The 20,296-nt window shown below is 34.3% G+C and overlaps 1 protein-coding gene across 2 annotated transcripts; it reads left to right on the plus strand.

The window, feature by feature from the left end:
* The first annotated feature begins 1,539 nt into the window (after positions 1-1,539).
* On the plus strand, positions 1,540-12,249 carry LOC143342135 (uncharacterized). 2 transcript variants are annotated; one of them, XM_076765675.1, is made up of 6 exons: positions 1,540-1,671; positions 1,878-2,147; positions 2,231-2,330; positions 2,420-5,967; positions 6,100-6,261; positions 10,754-12,249. In XM_076765675.1, exons 1-6 carry the CDS (start codon positions 1,633-1,635, stop codon positions 10,976-10,978), a joined length of 4,344 nt encoding a protein of 1,447 aa, XP_076621790.1. In that variant the 5' UTR covers positions 1,540-1,632; the 3' UTR covers positions 10,979-12,249. The 2 variants fall into 2 exon arrangements, with proteins under 2 accessions (XP_076621790.1, XP_076621791.1); XM_076765676.1 differs by having other exon boundaries at positions 2,420-5,955.
* The last annotated feature ends 8,047 nt before the right edge of the window (positions 12,250-20,296 follow it).

Below are 20,296 nucleotides of genomic sequence, written 5' to 3' on the forward strand. Positions count from 1 at the left end.
GCCTCTGCGCCGCCGCTCTTCTGCCCCTTAAAGGAGCAGGATGCGGCCACCTTCTCCACCCGCTACAGAGACGAGGATATCCTCTCGGAAATCTCCTCGGTTACCTCGTCCCTGAGGCAACTCACCATTACCACCGGGATCATTGCCCTACCCACTCCGAAGACGGCCTGCCCCGTCCGCTTCCTCTTGGAGCCTATGTGGCTCCTGGTGGAGGAGAAGGATGAGACTGACGCAGTCTCGTCGTCCTCCTCCGCCCTCCACGAAGCCGGGCCAGGCGCTGAGTGAGACGCGAGCGCCGTCACCCTAGCCCCAACACCGTCTTCGACCTCCATCTCCGCAATAACCCGCCCCAAACCCGTTTTGTTATGAAAATCCATTTAGTTCCCACGCGTAGGTCGGAAAAAAGGTCCACCCGGGCAAGCCTAATACTCCGGGGGTTTGGCAGGTGCCCCCGGAGGTGGTCGCTTGGGATTAGGCCTTCTCCCCCAACCATGCATTCCATCGCCGCGCACCATAGTTTAGGATTCGAGGGCGATTTTATAGAGTCGCCATACTCGCGGCCCGGGCGGTTAAGCCAAGGCCCCCGTTCCTCCTGCCGTCACGTATCATTCACAAAACCAAAGAAGGAATTGTGGATGGGTCGTTGTGACGACCAACAGGAAGCTTACGGTGTGATTAGCATCACGTACCTCGGGGTCGCTACGCCCCGTACTGCGGCCGACGATTGCCGGACACAGCCCTTGAGGGATGCCTGGGCCCATAACCTGTTGATGGCGCAACGTGGAGGTGAACGCAGGAAGGACAACACACATAAAGTCAATAAAACACTTTAATATATATATACGAAATACACAGCGTGGGAGGACTATATTTCCCCTTATACATCCGAGTGTAGCTGACTCCACGAACGGACACCGTACACGCAGTATGGGGGTAGATGGCGGCAGTGGTTCCGTTGCCGGTCATGCATGGATCGCCCTAAGTTATGTCAATCCTAATAAGACCACATCAACTGTTTAAAATATTTTATTTATATATTATTCGACGAAAATAATAGTGGACTTTTTTTTATCAATTGTTGGACATACTTGCGACTGAAAACGATGGACTCCACAGTAATAATTGAATTCATGCAAAATGCTTATTGTTTCTTTTTATTTGTTATGTATATATTATGAAACACAAATTTTATTTTTCGTTTTCATCGTGTACTAAATGTTTCCGTTATCTATCCCTGCATTTATTATTTTTAAATGAAAAATGTTCTTTATGAATAAAAAGTTGCAATCATTACAAAATATTTATATCCCTATATTGATAAATTAGTTAATAAATCGTAATTGCAGAAGTAAGAAATATTTTTCCGTTTATTCTTTCCAGTTGTCATGTTTGTGTTTTATAAATTATCCTACTGTATTCCATCTTTTATACACGGTTTATTTTATGTGGAGGGTTCCAGAAATCATTTTACGTTACTGGATAGGTGAGGTCGTTAGTGTCGCTACAAAGCGACCATCGAGCGAATTAAAACTAACAAATAAACAAAAAGTACGGCAAGTGTCAAACGACTCTGAAAAAATGATTGATCAATCTAATTACATTGCACAAAAGTATTGTCAATAAGAAATCCGAATGTCTTCGAACTCAAAAAAGTCTTCTCAGTCCGAGAATGTGAGTTACATTAATAATTGTACACCATTTACATTAACCTGTACATTTTTATAAAATGCATTACACGTTCCTGCATATCGTCGATTATTTTCTATTAAATTTATGTTTGTATATAGAATTGTTTTTAATTGAAGGGTAAAAAGACATTTATAAGTTTTATTTTTCTCTAAAAAATCCAGTTTCATACATATTTAATTTATATACAGCTAATATCAACTGAAGATGATACCTTGAGCTCTTCTATAAGTCTCAGCATAGGTGAAAATTCGGTCAGAATAAAAGAAAAACCTGAAGTGAACAAAGAAATTGAGCCAAATGGGAAAACTAAAAAGGATAAATGGTGGCTAAAAAAGCCAGAAACCAGGCTCGAAATGTCTAATATTCCAATGGAAGGAAATATGAAACAATCTCCATCTCCATCACCAGACGTTAGTTCTTCGATGAAAGAATTTCTTGAAAAAGAGAAAATGTGCAAAGTAATTAATATAGAATTATATTTTTTTCGCAAATAGGAACTAAGTGAATTTCAATAAATATGTATATACTTTACTTTACATAGGCCATGCATAAAAATGAAATTGAAATCAAAGACAAAGATGATACCTTGTGCGACATTTTGGCTTCCGCAGCATTTGATAAATATCCATCTGATTTTGAAAGTAAGTATTTTTGTACTTATTGCATAATATTTGTAGTATATATAATTTTTCAAGTATGAACAAGTTAAGAACTTTATTTATACATTTAGATGCGACTGACGATGACATAGGAAGTATCTTAGAAGAAATGAGTAAGATCGCTGGAGCTCTTAGTCCAAATTCTGCTCCAGATCGTACCAAATCTAGGAACTCGACTAAAAATCCAACGGAGGAAGAGAAATCAGTGGAAGAGCTATTAGAGGAAGCTGAGAAGCTTGTAAGAAAGAATAGTAGTAGTTTGTCCAAGAGCGGATCAAAATCTGATACTTTAGTACCTGAGAATATTCCAGACGATGTAGAAAGTCTTGACAGGGTTAGACAATTAGAAGCTGATATCTTTCAATTGATAGAAGAGGAAGTGCATAAGGAAACAGAAAAGATCAAAAAGAGTCCAAAAAATGAAAAGAAACGGAATAACAGTCCCGGATTTGAAATTATATATGAAAACGTAAATAGCTTGAAAGCTCCAAAGACATTGGAACTTCAGAGAAGAAAATTCGAAGAACAGAAAGTGGAAGTATCAAGCAGTTCTGATTTGGATGATCCAATCGATAGACATTCTAAATCTGAAGAATTAAAGACTACAAAAAAGATAGAATCAGACAAGGATAATCTACAGAAGGAGATAATTGATGTAGATAAGGATTTTTTCGAAGATTTATTAAATAGATCCAAAGAACGAACTGACGGTGGCATATCAGGTAGTTCAAGCTTTGGACAAGAGGATTTTTCCCATTTTTTAAAACTTTTGCAAGGTCAGACTGATAAAATAGAACAGGAATCAAATGAATTTAATTCTAGACACACGTTTTTTTCCAAATCCATTAATGAAAGAGCATCTGCCGTTGAAGGAGAATCCGCGAACGACATGAGTCCCGAATTTCCTGAGAAAGAAATTTCCGATATATTAGAAAAGGAATTACCGCAGACGAATTATCAAAGTGCGTCTCACCAAATTGTTGAAACAGATTCTAGAATAGGCGAAGAAGATCTTAAGCAATCTCAAAATGTTAGTAATAGCGATAAAAATGAATTAAAAGCATCAAATACAAAAGACCAGTTATCTCTAAAACAAGTAAATGTATCAAAGGATGGTAGGAAATTAGTTAATACCAAGGAAGAGCTGTACACAATTGGTCTTACGCCAAGATTAGAATTATTTGCAGATGCAATTCCGAAATTATTGGCTGAAAGGACAATAGAGAATGCAACACAACAAAGCAAAGAAGTTTCAGAAGACGTCAAAACGAATATACGTAAAACGACATCCAGTTCCGAGATTAAAAGTAGTATTAATACAAATTCTCAACGTAGTAATGTAGAACGAAAATACAACTATGCGGCTAGCACTTCAGGTATTAAACAGCAAAAGAAAGAAATGAAGTTTTCAAAGTCTAGAAGTTACGATCAGATTTGTAAACCACCTTTTAGAACTTCTGTAGAAAACGTAAGGACATCTAAAAATTCAGATACTGCAAAAAAACCTACTAATTCTCTGATTAGGCGATCGCCGATATTAAAGCCAAAGTTGCAACCTACAATCAAACCACTTACAAAAATCTCTCCTACGACTAGATTATCTCCAAAGTCAAAAAAAGATCCTATTAAGACTGGTTCTACTCCTACTTTGTCTTCCACGTATAAAGGGTACAAAGTAAAGTCACCGGACAGCCATGTAAAATCCATGATGGCTGGTGGTGATAACAAACAGAATCTAACAAAACAAAATTGGGAAATACTATGTCGTCAGCAGAAACACGAGAATGCTCTTTTAAAACAGCAGTTAGAATCTGAGATAAAAATGTACAAGAGCCAAATAGATAATATGCGGATATCCTTTGAAGAAGAATTATTTGCACTAAAGAAGCAGAACATAATTTTAAAGGCGAAGGTAGACGAGTATTCGTTGAATGAAAAACGTCCAGAAACCCAGCCCAGAAAGGATACGAAGCTTCTACTTCTGGAGAAAGAGCTGGAGAAACAAGAGAATTTGATTTGTGCTTATGAAATGGAGAATAAAAAGTTGTTACAAGATGCGAAACGTATGCAAGAGGAAATGAAGGAACTACAAAAGCAAAAGAGTACTGCATTGGAATCAAATAAAATGCAAGAACTCGTGGATAAAGTCAAGGATCTTGAAGAAGAAGCTCTAAAACTTAATTTAGAAGTTTCCCAGCTCCGAGAGAAGAATGCTGATTGTGCGCTGAAGAATGAAGACTTGTATCAGCAAAATGGTTTGTTGAATGATGAATTAGAAATGTTCAAGGATCAACTAAGAACGAAGAATGACTTCATCACTAATCGATTACAAGCCATGACTTCGGCGGAACTAGAATTGAAGAAACAAGTGGAGGATCTGACTGTGAAATTGAGTTCTAAGACTGAGCAACTGCGAATAGTGAAACAGGAGTTCGATAAACTTCAGCAAAATGTGCTTCCGTTGGAGAAGGAATTGCTGGAGCTTCGAGTCAAAGAAGGTGCACTCTTTGAGAAGCTACGGGTAGCTAAAAGTCACGTAGAACGTGAGAAACAGTTGACGCAGAAGCTGAAAGACCAAGTGATTTTAGGCAGCAAGAAAATCACTGATTTAAATAGACAAGTGCGCGAAATGGAAAGGATACTAAAAAGAAAGAATCCCGACTCTGTATCTGCTCTTATATTGACTGCAAATTCAGAACAAGACAAAATTGGTGCAGAAAAGCTCAGGTTGTTGGAGGAGCGAATTGCAACTCTAGAAAATGAAATTAAGGCAAAGGACGATTTAGCACAGCTAAAATTAGAGGAATTCCAGAAAAAGTTTTCCGATATGAAGGAGAAATACATTACTCAGATAATGGAGCTGGAGGGGAAACTGTTGGAAGTCAATATCAAAGATCGCAAAGTGTGCAATGATATGTTCACTCAAACATTATCAAAACCTGTGGAGAACAAGAGTGTAGAGACTGTTAGGAAAGAAGAAAGAGCTGGATCATTTGAGAAAGAAGATAAAAAGGATCAAAAGCCGCTAACTAAAGTTAGTGTAAAGACTCAGAATTCCAAGGAAGATGCTCATCTGTTGGCCACAATAAGAGGATTGAAATTAGAATTAACGAACAAAGATAAAGCTGTCTTAAAGATTACCAAAGAATTTCAGGAATTACAGAAAACGAATAAAAGATTACAGAAAGAAAGGGAGAAACTGTTGAACGACAGAAGGTCTATCAAGACAATAGATTTTGAGAAGAATCGAGGTATGGTATCCTCCGATTCCAAGCTACTAAGCTTGAGATCTACCGAAGGGAATGATCAAAATTCGAACTTTTACCAGAATGGTCACATGTCTGATACAAACACACAGCGATTGTCTGCCTCTGTGCAAAAGCTATATGATCCTTTACAGTATACTGAAAATGGAGACAATAATCTTGTGAAGAGATTAACTGATGAGAATGATATTTTGAAGGAAGAATTGAACAAGATGAACAAAGACTTCATGGCTTTAAAGAATAAAAGGCTGCACGATTTGAACCTCTTACAAGAGGAACACGAACGCGAAATGGCCAGCTTACTGAAGGAGTACAGTGTTAAACTTGGAGACTCTAAAGTGGTAAAGTTGCAGGTTCGTAGTATTACGTGCAGTATTAGCTGTTATTTTTTATTTGTGCATTTGATTCCTTTGTTACTGAATGCTTGCACGTAGTACGTCTGTTTCTAGATCTACAATCACATAGGTTTTTACTTTTATCAACAGGGCCAAATAAACACGCAAGTGGCTGTGATATCGCACTTGAAACAGCAAATTGAGAAGTTAAGGGATTACAAGGAGCAAGTAGTCATTCTGAAGGTTGAACGGGAACATTTGGAAAACAAAGTCAAAACGTTGAATGAGAAAATCAAATACCTGTCAACGCCGGTATGTACCAAAGAATGCATGCTTTGTAGTATCGTCTTGACTCAATGCTGGATAAAATGTAATTAAATTGACAAATAATGTTTTTAATTGTGAAGATTAATTGCTTGCAGCAGGTATAATTAATCAATTGCCAATTGAAATTGCAACTAACAATTACATAGTTAAGACAAAATCGTTAAATTACATTACACATGTATATATTGCATATGTTTATTGTGTAAACATTATGCGTGGTATGTGTGTAATGTGTGCAATTTTTTAATAGTATTTGCACGAAACATGCATTTTCTGTGCGGATTATTTTGTATGCAGCAAATCTCTTATATACAAAAGATATATTTAAAACATAATATAAATAACTATTATATGCTAAACCTTTCTCTTTGTAACTAACGTAAAACGAGGATTTACAAAATTAAAATTATTAAAAATACATTTAAGAACAATTATATTATAAAGAACATTGAATGAATTGATGACATTATCAATTAAACGATTTCTGTTAAAATATGGAAAAAATAATCCCCAATTTGCAATCATAAAGACTGAAGGTTTTTTTTTTAAACGATCAAATTTTTGGTAGGTTTGGGTTTCGGCATCTAAAATTTTAATAATTATATTATAGATTCCAAGAAATTATGAAAGCACAATTATTTACGGGAAATATAATGAAGAAATTGCAAAATAGTAAATAAAGTGGAAAATGAAAAAAGAATTGGAGATCATTGAATTTGAACGATAACTTCGAAATAAATGCATGAAATACAATAGTTCAAAGATACTTTGTACATAAAAATCGATATCGGTATTGTATGTAAAAAAACATTGCCAGAAATATTTATTAATAATCATAGAAAGCAATAAAATAAAATGAAAGATAATGGTGCATATATTCTGTGGAATGCATGTGCAGTTATACCATAACTTACTTTTGAAACAAAAAGTAATGTGTTAAACTCAAAGAAATAATTGTTACATTTCGTTCTGTTCTCCTTCAGATGATAATTCCTCACTAAAATAATCATTGAACATATGGAAATTTGATGTTGAACAAACTCGAAGAACCACAGTATTGTTATATGTGAACAACAATCAACAACACGTTGGTCAATTTTGCAGTCGCAAGTATGTCCAACAATTGATAAAAAAAATTCCACTATTATTTTCGTCGAATAATATATAAACAAAATATTTTAAACAGTTGATGTGGTCTGAATACCATTACATTTTAAATAAAATACTGTTATTGGGATTCAAATCGATATGATTTTTACGGGACTTAAAGAAAACAGAAGGTATTCCTATTTGAAGTTTAAAATCGCTATGGTTTTTTAAATGGTCCGCATAATATATTGTAACTTGTTTTATTTGATAAGATCCAGATGAATATAAGCAGAGATTATTAATATATTTGCCCTCGAATTTTCTCAATGACTATTTTATTGAAGAATTATCATCTAAAGAGGAACAGAACGAAATATAACAATTACTTTTGCATTCAATAGATTACTTTTTGTTCGATAAATAAATTATAGTACATATTATTACAAGCATACTTTTTTTCAAATATGTGGATCATTATCTATTACATTATCTATTTGAATTTTATTTATCGTTTTGTATGATTGTCAATTAATATTTCTGATAAGCTTCTTTTTGCACAATACAAATCACTTACCACTGTATCAATGTATCACTTACTACTTTTATTTACAAAATAACGTTTGAATTTTTGAAGTTACGATCATTTTGAGATTGTAAAACAGCCTTCTTCTTTGAATTTTGCCCTTATAACCTGCTTGATATATATCTTTTATATAGATTTTGTGTCTTTTCTTTTTTATTTTATTTTATTTGGCAAACAAAGTCATCAAATAAAAATAAAATAAAGAATTTGAAATTAACGATTTCCAATTTTTTACTTTATACATATACCAATTAATCTGTTTTCTTAATAACTATTCTAACATGTTTTTTATAAATAATTGTATGTACTTTTGCAATTCCTTGGAACCTGTAGAATAATGTATTAACATTTTAGATGCTTGAAATATTTAAAATTTAATTACTTTTTCACGTTCTACTATTCAATCATTTTTTCATGTTTCGCCCAAATCAGTGACAAGTGCAAAGGGTAGACAAATTTGAATCATTTCTAGAGATTTTTTTATTTGTTGACAAATATTGAACAATCATCAAAATTTTTAACTTTTCTATTCCTAGTTATAGTGTTTAAGGGTGGAATTTCCGAATTTTTAAATTTTTGTTAGCTCTCCCTCCATTGAATTCTTTTAGATCTGCTATTGAGTTTTTCTACAATAGATCTGCCATTGATCCAGACCGATTAGAAATAGATATACTATGTATATTACTGCTCATAAGTACCCACCTAGCATAGATACAGGGTGTTCGGCCAAACCTGGGAAAAATTTTAATGTGAGATTCTAGTGGCCAAAATAAGACGAAAATCAAGAATACTAATTTGTTGATGGAGGCTTCGTTAAAAAGTTATTAACGTTTAAAATTTCGCTCGTACTGAATTTTTTTTTAGAAAGTGGGTAGAATTTCGGGGGTAGGTCTATTCACCAAAAATTATTGCAATTGACCCCCGTAACCGCAAATAATTTTTCCAGAATGATTTGAAATTTTTTAATTTTGTCGAAAAATTTCACACATTGTTGAATTTTTATCTCGAAAGTGGGTATGATTTCGAGGGTATGTCTAATGACCAAAACTGATTGTAATTGGCCCCCGCAATCAAAAATAATTTTTCCAGAACGATTTGTAATTTTTCTTTTTTTTCGCCAAACAATTTAGGCACCGTCTTATCGATTTTTCTTAAAAATTTGTTTTTCATTTTTAATAAATTTGTTTGACGCTCTACAAAAAAGTTGTCTAATAATTTGTTGTAGGTATCCGTGGGCTCTGCTTCAGAAAAAAATTTCAATGAGATACCTTTACTATTGCAGGAGTTGTAGTCGTTTGAAAACTGGACCTGTTTTAGGGGGTTTTCACACTTTACGGTGTCAAGGAACAACGTTTTCAATATTGTTAAAATTTCTACATATTTTCCACTAAAATACGTGTTGTTTGCATTTTGAAAAATTAAAATTCTCCAATCCATTCAGGAGTTATGACATTGTAAAGATTCGCATGAAATTTCAGGGAAGCATTTCTGGCCACACATTAGATTTTCAGTAAAGACTTTTTTTCTCGAAAGTGCGTAGGATTTCGGGCTATGTCTGTTCACCAAAAGTCATTGTAATTGCCCCCTGTAACTTAATATAATTTTTTCAGTATAATTTGCAATTTATTAATTTTGTCTATAAATTTCAGTACCTCCTTGAATTTTTTTCTCGAAAGTGGGTAGGATTTCAGGGATATGTGTATGCACCAAAACTGATTGTAATTGGCCCTTGCAACCAAAAATAATTTTTGCAGAATGATTTGAAATTTTTTAATTTAATTTTTTAATAACTTTTTAACGAAGCCTCAGTCAACAAATTGATATTCTTGATTTTCGTCTTATGTTGGCTTCTAAAATCTCACATTAAAATTTGTCTCAGGAGTGGCCGAACACCTTGTATAAGACGATGTTAAGGTAATGAAACACAAATTTTTTGTCCCACAAATCTATATTATTACATCCCCTTGTATGTTATTGCTTACACTTAATCACATAAAAAATACTTGATTTATTATCAAAATATATACTCAAAAGTAAAATTATTGACTCGTCCACGTAACAGCTACGATTCTTGATAACAGCCGAACATAATTTACGGAGTGTATTGATCAATTCTCCTATTGTATCTTGATTTATTTCATTCTTTGTTTAAAGAATTATACAAACTGGGAACTGTTTTCCCTCATAAAATATACAATTTGTAAATTTGTACACAAATAAAAGTTGCATTTAGTTTATCTGCAGTCACATATTTAAATACATATGATTTTATTCTTAACCAGTGTTTCTATTTTGATATATGATGTAAATACTTATTAGCGGTAATGTACGTATCAGTTTTTTATGAACATAAAACAAGAGTTCCGATCTCTTTGGTTAATACATACATATTGAATATTGTGGAATACGATCATTTTTAAAAAATATATAAAACACATAAACTCATATAGTGGATGTTCGGCCACCCATGGGAAAAATTTTAATGGGAGATTCTAGAGGTCAAAATAAGACGAAAATCAAGAATACTAATTTGTTGATTGAAGCTTTGTTTAAAAGTTATTAACGTTTAAAGTTCCACTATCGCACGCACGCAGCTGTTCGCAGATTGCCGTTCTACAAGCGGAACTTTAAACGTTAATAACTTTTAAACAAAGCCTTAATCAACAAATTGGTATTCTTGATTTTCGTCTTATTTTGGCCTCTAGAATCTCCCATTAAAATTTTTCCCATTAAGTATTGATGAACTCAGTTGAAATTTGACTTTGATTCTTTGATTTCTAACAAATTTCTCCGCCTTCGTTTTAGAGCACGGAACAATTACAGTTACTGCAGGACAAGATCACGCTTCTTCAGCAACGACACGAAAGCCGGGAGATGACACTGCAGTCTTTGGTGCGCGATTTGCTTCAAAATCGAACGCAGTGTAAAGACTGTAAAAACGAGAAGGGTAAAAATCGGCAGTTATGCTATTTTCGGCAAGAGCTTGATCATATTCTCGGAATGCTCCAAGAGATCGCCAATGTTCATTGACTCCGTGAACTCACGGTAGACTCAGGCGCGAAGTGGTGTTCGCGAAACGTCGTGAAAAATGTCCACAAGGTGCAATAGAGCGTCTCGAACGGGAGAACTTTCGATTCGTTATCGGGCATTGTGATAATTCGTATGTTCGAATGTACTGGAGCGTCGCGTAAGTTTTCATTAGGAGAAGTAATTATCACGTTGTTAGGCACGTTATATAAACATTATTCGAGCGCACAGCCGAAGAGCTTGGACGGTGTCTTTTATCGACACTTCTACAGATACCGATTGTTTAGCTGTTCGAGATCGCTTTTACAATACTTTTAGACGTTATTGCCATATGAAATGAGAAAACCAGTGAAATCATATCGATCCTAAGAAAAATCGCGTCTAACGATCGACTGGGATCACTGCCAAAGATATTAACAATATATTTAATAAATGGCGGAGTTACCATTTTATCGTAACTTTCCGTCGACATTCCTTCTTGCCAGTGTGCGCGCGATGCGCATAGTCTACGTCCATATTCGGTGTAATAAAAATGTAATAATCGATTATCAAATGGACATAGAAATATTTTGATCTATATTTACTGAAAGCAAACTTTTTATTTATCTAATGACGTAGAATTAAATATTGAACCGGACTGCTTCCGAATCGGAACTAGTTTTAGCCTCGTACTAATCGTTAAGACGGAGGATAGATCATACGAATATAGCGGAAGTGCCATCAAAACGAGATATATCTTCCAAAGTCGCGTAGAACTTAGTTTTTTACATGAGGCTTTTCCAGATCACGCTGTACAGAAGCGTTACCATGACTCATCTCAATAATCGTATTTATTTCTTATTTATATTCGCTTATTCTTCGCCATCAACGAAGCCATTTATACTATCGACTTGTCCAGTTGTATCGTATATTCATTACACTTTAGAGACACTCATTATGTCACATTATGTCTTATCGGGGAGAGTTTGACACTGCATGCACTCATGATGAACGAAGCACAAGCATATCGCACAAATCGAATGTGTTGTAAACGTATGTTTATTGTCCTCGTTACAGAGCGATTGCAATTATAGAACAGTTGTTTGCTTTCAGGTTGTACTTATTTTTATCGAATCATTGTAATCACACGAACGCAAAGTGTAGTTACCTCTTTAAGACTGGATGTATGTCAAAATCACCACTCTCTTTTTTTATAATTAATTTTAAGCGGAGTCGTCGTAATGTACAAACCACAAGATTATAACTTTAATAAATTAATTTTCTTCTCTTTACCATTTCACTTGTGTCAATTATTGTAGCGGTACATTGATTATTATCATTATCCATTTTTAAAACCGCCTCAGCCCATTATACAGGGTGTTCGGCCACCCCTGGGAAAAATTTTAATGGGAGATTCTAGAGGCCAAAATAAGACGGAAATCAAGAATACTAATTTGTTGATGGTGGCTTCGTTAAAAAGTTAACAAAATTAAATTAAAAAATGTTAACTCATTCTGAAAAAATTATTTTTGGTTGCAGGGCTCAATTACAATCATTTTTGGTGGATACACATACCCCTGAAATCCTACCCACTTTCGAGAAAAAAGATGAAGTTAAAAAATTTCAAATCATACTAAAAAAATTATACGTAGTTACAGGGGTCAATTACAAGCATTTTTGGTGAACAGACATACCCCGAAATCCTACGCACTTTCAAGAAAAAAATTCTTTACCGAAAATCAAATGTGAGGCCAGAAATGCTTCCCTGAAATTTCATGCATATCTTTAAAACGTCATAACTTCTGAATGGATTGAAGGATTTTAATGTTTAAAAAAGCAATCAACGCGTATTTTAGTAGGAAATATGTAGAAATTCTAAAAATATTTGAAAAGTTGCTCCTTGATACCGTAAAATGTGAAAAACCCCATAAAAGTGGTCCAATTTTTAAACGGCCATAACTCTTACAATAGTAAAGATATCTCATTGAAATTTTTTTCTGAAGCAGATCCCATGGGTACCTACAAAAAAGTATTAGATAATTTTTCTGTAAGATGTCAAACAAAATTATTAAAAATTAAAAACGAATTTTTAAGAAAAATCGACGAGGGGTAGGTGCCTAAATTTTTCAGCAAAAAAAAAATATTTCAAAACGTTCTAGAAAAATTATTTTCGGTTGTGGGGGTCAATTACAATCATTTTTAGTGAATAGACATACCCTCAAATTCCTGCCTACTTTGGAGAAAAAAATTCGAGAAAGTGTGAAATTTTTCGACAAAATTCAAAAATTTCAAATCGTTCTGGAAAAATTATTTTCGGTTGCGGGGGTCAATTAGTATTTATAATTTACAAAACGCTTCACTTTTGCCATGATGTCATAGATGGGTAATAAACACAATTAATCTTTTCATTGCTGTTAAGAAACTTGTCACTGTTATTGTTACTTGTTACTTGTTAATGTATAATTTAGTGCAAGTCTACAGTGTTTCATTAAAATCAAAGTTAGAACGGCTACTACCATAGTGGATGTGCGCGCAAGATGTAAATCATCAAAATCTGCAAAACTGTAGGAGGCAATTTTAAAATATTACATACCAATGGATTTGGAATAAAATACTCGTCATTTTTTGTCATTATGAAAATTCCAAGAAAATGAAAAATTAAGTTAATAAATTTTTTTTTGTTATAAACAAATCGTATTTTGTTAAATTTTTTAACACCATGTTATTGTTACATAAGAAACTATTAACCTCGCCCATTAATAATTTTTTCGTATGTTCTCTCTCTCTCTCTCTCGTTCTTCCATTCGCTCTTGTCATTCGCGTGCAATTATAGAACCTATAACACTTTCTTGAACAAAACATTGTTGATGCTGCAAAAATTCTTTTATAAACGGGGGCAATATTTACTCGACCGGTGGTTTTAGGTATGGTTGGGAGAGAAAAAGGAGTTCCGGACGAACCAAGGGCTTCATACCCTGGGTGTCGAAGGAGGAGGTTACGTGGACGAACCAGGGGCTCTATATCCTGGGAGCCACGGGGTTTGAGTTATAAGGAAAATGTATAGCTTCATGGACGAACCAGGGGCTCTGTACCCTGGGAGCCGCTAGAAAGGAGTGGCCGAACCAGGGACTTTATATCCTGGGAGCCACGTAGGTTTTTAGGAAGTTTTAGGATCTTGCTCTGTCGTAATGGTACACTTCGAGCGGTAAAGGTGTATCGGATTCGTGAGATACCCTTAGTCTTATCGTTAATAGGGTTCAGGGTTGTATTAATTGAATAATGCAAGTCAGGATAACTACTTGAATATATTCTGGACGATGCTCAAATACAGTAATATATCAACAGAACTGATACTATTGTTAGGTTGCATTGACGGCGAGAGTTCTAAATCGGCTTTTACGCAGCGCGTTCGCAGAAGCTACTGTTCGGTTAGTCGATTGAACATTCAGAATTGAGACCGCTAAGGTGAATAGTTGCTCGAAGGGGATTATAGCCCGATCTTGCTTCGAGTGTCAAAGTGACATCGTCTCGAGAGGTTTTAAGAAAAACTGAACTCCTCGAGTAAGAAAACGCGGCCCTTATATACTAGACATTGAGCCCTTACAGTGGCGAGGCATTACCATATAAGGTAATGAAAATTGGGCCGTGCGTTCACATACGCCATGAGTCAAACCCGTCCAAGGGGTTGTACGCTAGATGATCGGGCCAACGCCCAAGCCACCAAACGTTTCGGTCCCGTACATGAGTGATATGTAACAGTATAGTCAATGCATGTATATAATTGTGTGTACGCGTGTATATTGTATGTATATAATTTTTATTGTATACATATGTACAAGTCTTTACTGAATTATGTGTGCAGAACTTGAACATTGTATGAGTTCGTAAATACTGAATAGGTACGAAATAATTCAAAACAGTCTAATCAAAAATTGGAAGCATTGAACATCTATTTCATTTTTGAAATATCATTTCGCCCGCCTGATTTTTTTAAAACCCCATTCGCGGCCCGGATACCCATTAAACGAAAGTTTTGATCCATACAATTGTGTTCACAGTCTTTTCTATGTTTAAATTTAATTCATATTTTCTTTCTATCATGAGTTACTTTTATGTATTAAATGTTTTCAAATAGGCCCGCCAGAGATCATAGCGTCAAAGTAGATTTAAAAATAAACATAAAAATCTATAAATTATAATAGTTGTTATATTTAATGGCTACTTTGTTGACTATTCGTTGGCTACTGCGCCGGTGACATGATTGGGGTAATTCAACACGACGCGCGAGTGAGAGAAAGATCCGACGCCTAAAACTGAGAGAGAGATAGTGAAATTAGAAAAATGACGCCTTTCTTTAGATAACAATATCTCTGAAACGGAAAGTCGGATCGACGTAAAATAAAAATCATTTCAAAGAGAAAGCTTTGCCGCTCCTAATAGTGGCACAGTTATGGGGGCAAACACGAGTAAGTTCAGACAAATCACTGAATAAGCCGACTTTAATGCATGTTTTCTATTAGTGTACTTCGTTATATAATACTACATATCATTCATGAACAATCAGTATACTATTATTTTTCTCAGAGGTACTGTGATTACGTGGAGTGGTGACCACAGAATACATAAATTCCAGGAAAGAGACGGCTCGAAACTGAAGGCGTGGTTGGATGTGCTTTTGTGACGCGTTTTGCTAAAAACCAAGTCAGGGTAAGCGACACGAATAAAATACCGATTAAAGAGGAAAAGTCAGGACTGTCCGACGCAGATTTTAATGAGCGTCGTGGGATAAAAGATATATACTTATGGAAGTTGTATTGCACTATTGTTGAGGAAAATAGACCTTTTAGAAGGAGTTTTTTGATTTTTAAAGGATCGAAAACCTGTACGATCCAGAGTTGTGCATTACTCGATTAAATTTATTGAGGTAATCAATTGACTAGTGGATGTGATTGAAAATTTAGTTTGTGGTGCTGCTTCGCTGCGGTGTGGGGGCTGCTCGAGTGAATTTGTAGGACAGAACGGAAAAGGAAAGGAGGGGGCGCGTTTCGTCCGAGCCTGCTAGTGGACTCATCAGTAAGGCTTTCTAGCAGGCCCTGCCATAGACGACTGGGATATTGGGAAGTCGTTTGAGGAGTGTATAGCAACTGAGAGGTCGGTCGAGCGCTTGTGAGAGCGCGACCCCTCTGGTGGCGAGCATGGGAGGCGACGCCACAAGTTGTTAGAAGTAAGTCGCAATTACTAATCAGGAACAGCCGGTTCAGAGGAACAAAAAATTCAAAAACACACCGATCGCAGAATGCAGCACTAGTAAGTACCTGGATGACGATGTTATTCATTGAAAATCATCAACGAAGTAATCCATGAAGTTCTCTGGATCCAAGAAACATGAATCCTTGACAAAATGAAATGCCAGAATTCTGTAAAAGAAAACAGAAAAAATAACATTCTGTTTTTTAAATTATAGAGATTTTAGTTTTAATAAAAAGATTTCTGATCGTTTTGAACGTTTAAAGTTGATACAATAAAATTTGAAACTAACAATATGAATTTTTTAACAAAGTACAAATATACTTTCAATTTTTCGTACGTAGAGCATCGCCAAATACTCCTCTTCAGTGATGCACTAATACTTATTGTCATCTAAACGTTTTCTAAATCGCTACTGGTACTCTCCGTCACTTTCTGTTGATGATTTCGTTTAATATTAATACGTGTCTATTACAAATTCAGTCGGAGTCGAGAAAGAAGTTGAATCAATTTTGCGCCTTTTCTCCCATATCTAATCGACATTAATTATCACATCTCTAACAGTTAGTGCTAAATTAAGATGTAGGTACATACATACATTTTAATACATTTGATTGAAATTTGTGTTTTATGTATGTTACAGAATTTGGTTGGTGCAAATCGAAGGAACGCTACCGGCTCGCAATCGACGCCATAATGCTTCGAAATATCGCATAGAGGATATTTGAAATCGAACATTGGGAAAATTTGGAAAATTTAATATAATAAGTGAGTATGCACCTATGTACTTTTATATATTTTTGTCTCTTTATCAATTTAGTATTATTTCGATAAACAGACAGGTCTATATACTTACTTAATTATTTCTTATTTCTAATCCGAGTTTTTTTTGCAGTAATTTTGTTAACCGCGTGCAACTGGGTCTGTAGAATCAGTGCTTATTGCGTAGTGTAGGTTTGTTTTTCGAAGCACAATGACTACGATTAGAGTTTCGTATACATTTTAGACACGCGAAGGTTGAGTCAGCGTACGTATATTGCGCGCACGTAAATTTTGTTCAGAGCATCGGGGCTCTCTTTGCTTTATGAATCGCAATAGTAGAAGCATTTGTTCACTGATGATTAATTTTCGGTCGCATCAATTTAATATCCTACTATAATCTTTAACAACTTTTACAATTGTTCTTTTCAAAGTAAAAATTATTTATTATTGGTATTAGAGCTTCTGCATCATTGAACAGGAGTATTTGGCGATGCTCTACGTGCGAAAAATTGAAAGTATATTTATACTCTGTTAAAAAATTCTTATTATTAGTTTCAAATTTTGTTATATCAATTTTAAATGTTCAAAATGATCAGAAATCTTTTTATTAAGACTAAATTCTCTGTAATTTTAAAAACAGAATGTTATTTTTTCTGTTTTCTTTTACAGAATAATGGCATCTCATTTTGTCAAGGATTCATGATTCTTGGATCCAGAGAACTTCATGGATGACTTCGTTGATAATTTTCAATGAACAACATCGGCATCCAGGTACTTACTAGTGTTGCATTCTATGATCGATGAGCTTTTGAATTTTTTGTTCTTCCGAACCGGCTATTCCAGATTATTAATTACGACTTATTTCTGACAATTGAATTTTCAATCGCATCCACTAGTCACTTGATTACTTCAATAAATTTAATCGAGTAATGCCCAACTCTGGATTGTACAGGTCTCATTCCTTCAAAGAACAAGAGAATTCCTTAAATTTCGTTCCTTACTTTTATTGACTGTGCAGGTACTCCATAACTGTTGTTGGTAAGCTAGCAATTTAATTCTACTGTATAAGACTATATTAAAACAAGGGTGGGTCAGTCCTGGCTCTCCTCTTGTCAGTCTATTTGTACTTTATCAAAGGTCATTTTTGATGTTGTCATTTGTTTTATAATTGGACACAGTGATTTCCAAATCATTATATTATACTACTATGAATGGGGGTAACTTCTTTTGTAAAAGTAAATCGAAAATATAGAATAAATTGTTTTCATATGAAGCTCAAATTCCTGTTTAGTTTACTAAATTTGACTAGTCACTACTATATCGCGTGTCTAATGTTTCTGGTATGTTAAGTTTAGATTTGTACTAAATATGTACATTCAGAAGGGGTAGAAAATTTATATTACAAATACATAATGCACATACCTTCTAGTGTCTTTAAGCTTGTTGGAGCATGTTGAATGCCGAGTAAGAAGTTTTTATTATCTACAAAGTATATTTGAAAGGATTAATTATAATATTTTCTGTGCAACTTGAACATCGTTTTCGTAGAATACTAATGGGAAACAAGCTGTACTATTCAAAAGACTTAGCCTACGTTAGAAAACTTAAATTCGAATGCATTATACTATGGATAATGCTGTCATTTTCTAACAATGAGACAAAATTAATTGACGAATAATAATGATACGATAATCATTTGAAATGACTGTTATTATCATAAAATGAACCAAACTGTTACAACAGTTTTTTAGACAACTGTTGATAGCAGTAGCGTAAGAAAATATATATTTTGTACTGACTGTCTTAAAACATTCAAGATTTATGGACAGAAGATGCATTGTGTTAAATTCGATGGGCACTGTTGCTCGTGTCATAATCATTATAAGAATCTTCTTAGCATCGTTATCCAAAGACATCCAATTACTTTCAATTACATTATCAGAAACTTCGAGACTCTACGAAGAAAAGTGTAGTATAAAATTTCAGTGATTTAATTGTAAATTGAATTCTTTGCTCTAAGAACGTATGTACTTTCACTTTGACTTCGTTCCCATGCCAACAATAATACAATATCTGCATAAGTGCGCTGCACAAAATGAGTATCAGTTCGATCAATTTTGAATTCATTTCAGTTTGCTTCAATCGATAAAGACTTAAGCAACATAATGATATGCTCACTACAAACTGAATAAATACCATTGTTTTAAATTTCTCGTTCACCATCACGGCGAATCTGTAATGATATCGAAATTGGTTTCCATAATTTTTTATAAATGCAACCATGACATAAAATTTCTACGATCGTGATAAGTGCTTAGTTTAAAATAATAAAACTTTTTAAATTTAGGTGCTACTAGAAACAAATTTCATTTATCTTTTAAATCAGCACACATTTTTTCGTTATTACCAATTCTACCCTATTTGAATTAAATATTTTCTAATATTTATAGTTATTTTTCATGCGTACATTGGAAATTTATAACAATTTCCGGGTTAATTAATTCCTCGTGTGAAAGTAAGTCGAAAAATTCTTACAATTACTCTGGTTTGATCTACTGACATTTTATTATTGATAAAAAAAAATAAGTTTGGGTATTTATAAAAATGTGGAAGATTTTTCCGAGTTGATTAATTCTTCGTGTGAAAACAAATCAAAAAATTCTTACAATTACTTTGGTTTTATCTACTGATATCTTATTTTTAATAAAAAAAAAACAAGTTTGTGCTTCCATATAATTATTAAATAAAGTAAGCTTGTAGAAAAAATGAATGACCAACTTGTATATATGATTATGAAGATGAGCACATTGTTTCGCAGAATTTTTCCCATTTTTTACAATATGATTCAGACGATGTCGTAGTATTTCGAATTGGCTGTACGTGTGAATTAACAGGCCGCTGAAAAGAGTGTCGCAAGCAATGTTCGCCAGCGTGCCGATCGTAAAACCCACAGCTTCGTAACTGTAAGTAATAGCAAAAACAAAGGAAGAAGAATAGTTGTACGGTAACCAGATTCGATACGATAATTTTCGATATCTGAAATCTTTTAAGAACGATGATGGAATCATCCATGCTACACATAATCCAATTAACGTCATGTAGACAATTGTGTTCCATCTGTAACAATATTACTATATTATTGTACGATCTGAATTTTTCTGAAACAGTGTTCCGTAGTTTCGTCAGTATTGCAGCCTTGCTTTGCCAATTAATCAATTTATCGATTAGAAATCAGCATCTTACTCGTTTACTGCAATCCTGGCAAAACATCAGAAGCCTACCAGGATCTAAAACGTATTATTAATATTACTATAACTAGCGATACCATAAATA

Source organism: Colletes latitarsis, chromosome 5 (genome assembly GCF_051014445.1).
Source record: "Colletes latitarsis isolate SP2378_abdomen chromosome 5, iyColLati1, whole genome shotgun sequence".
Classification (NCBI taxonomy): Eukaryota; Metazoa; Arthropoda; class Insecta; order Hymenoptera; family Colletidae; genus Colletes; species Colletes latitarsis.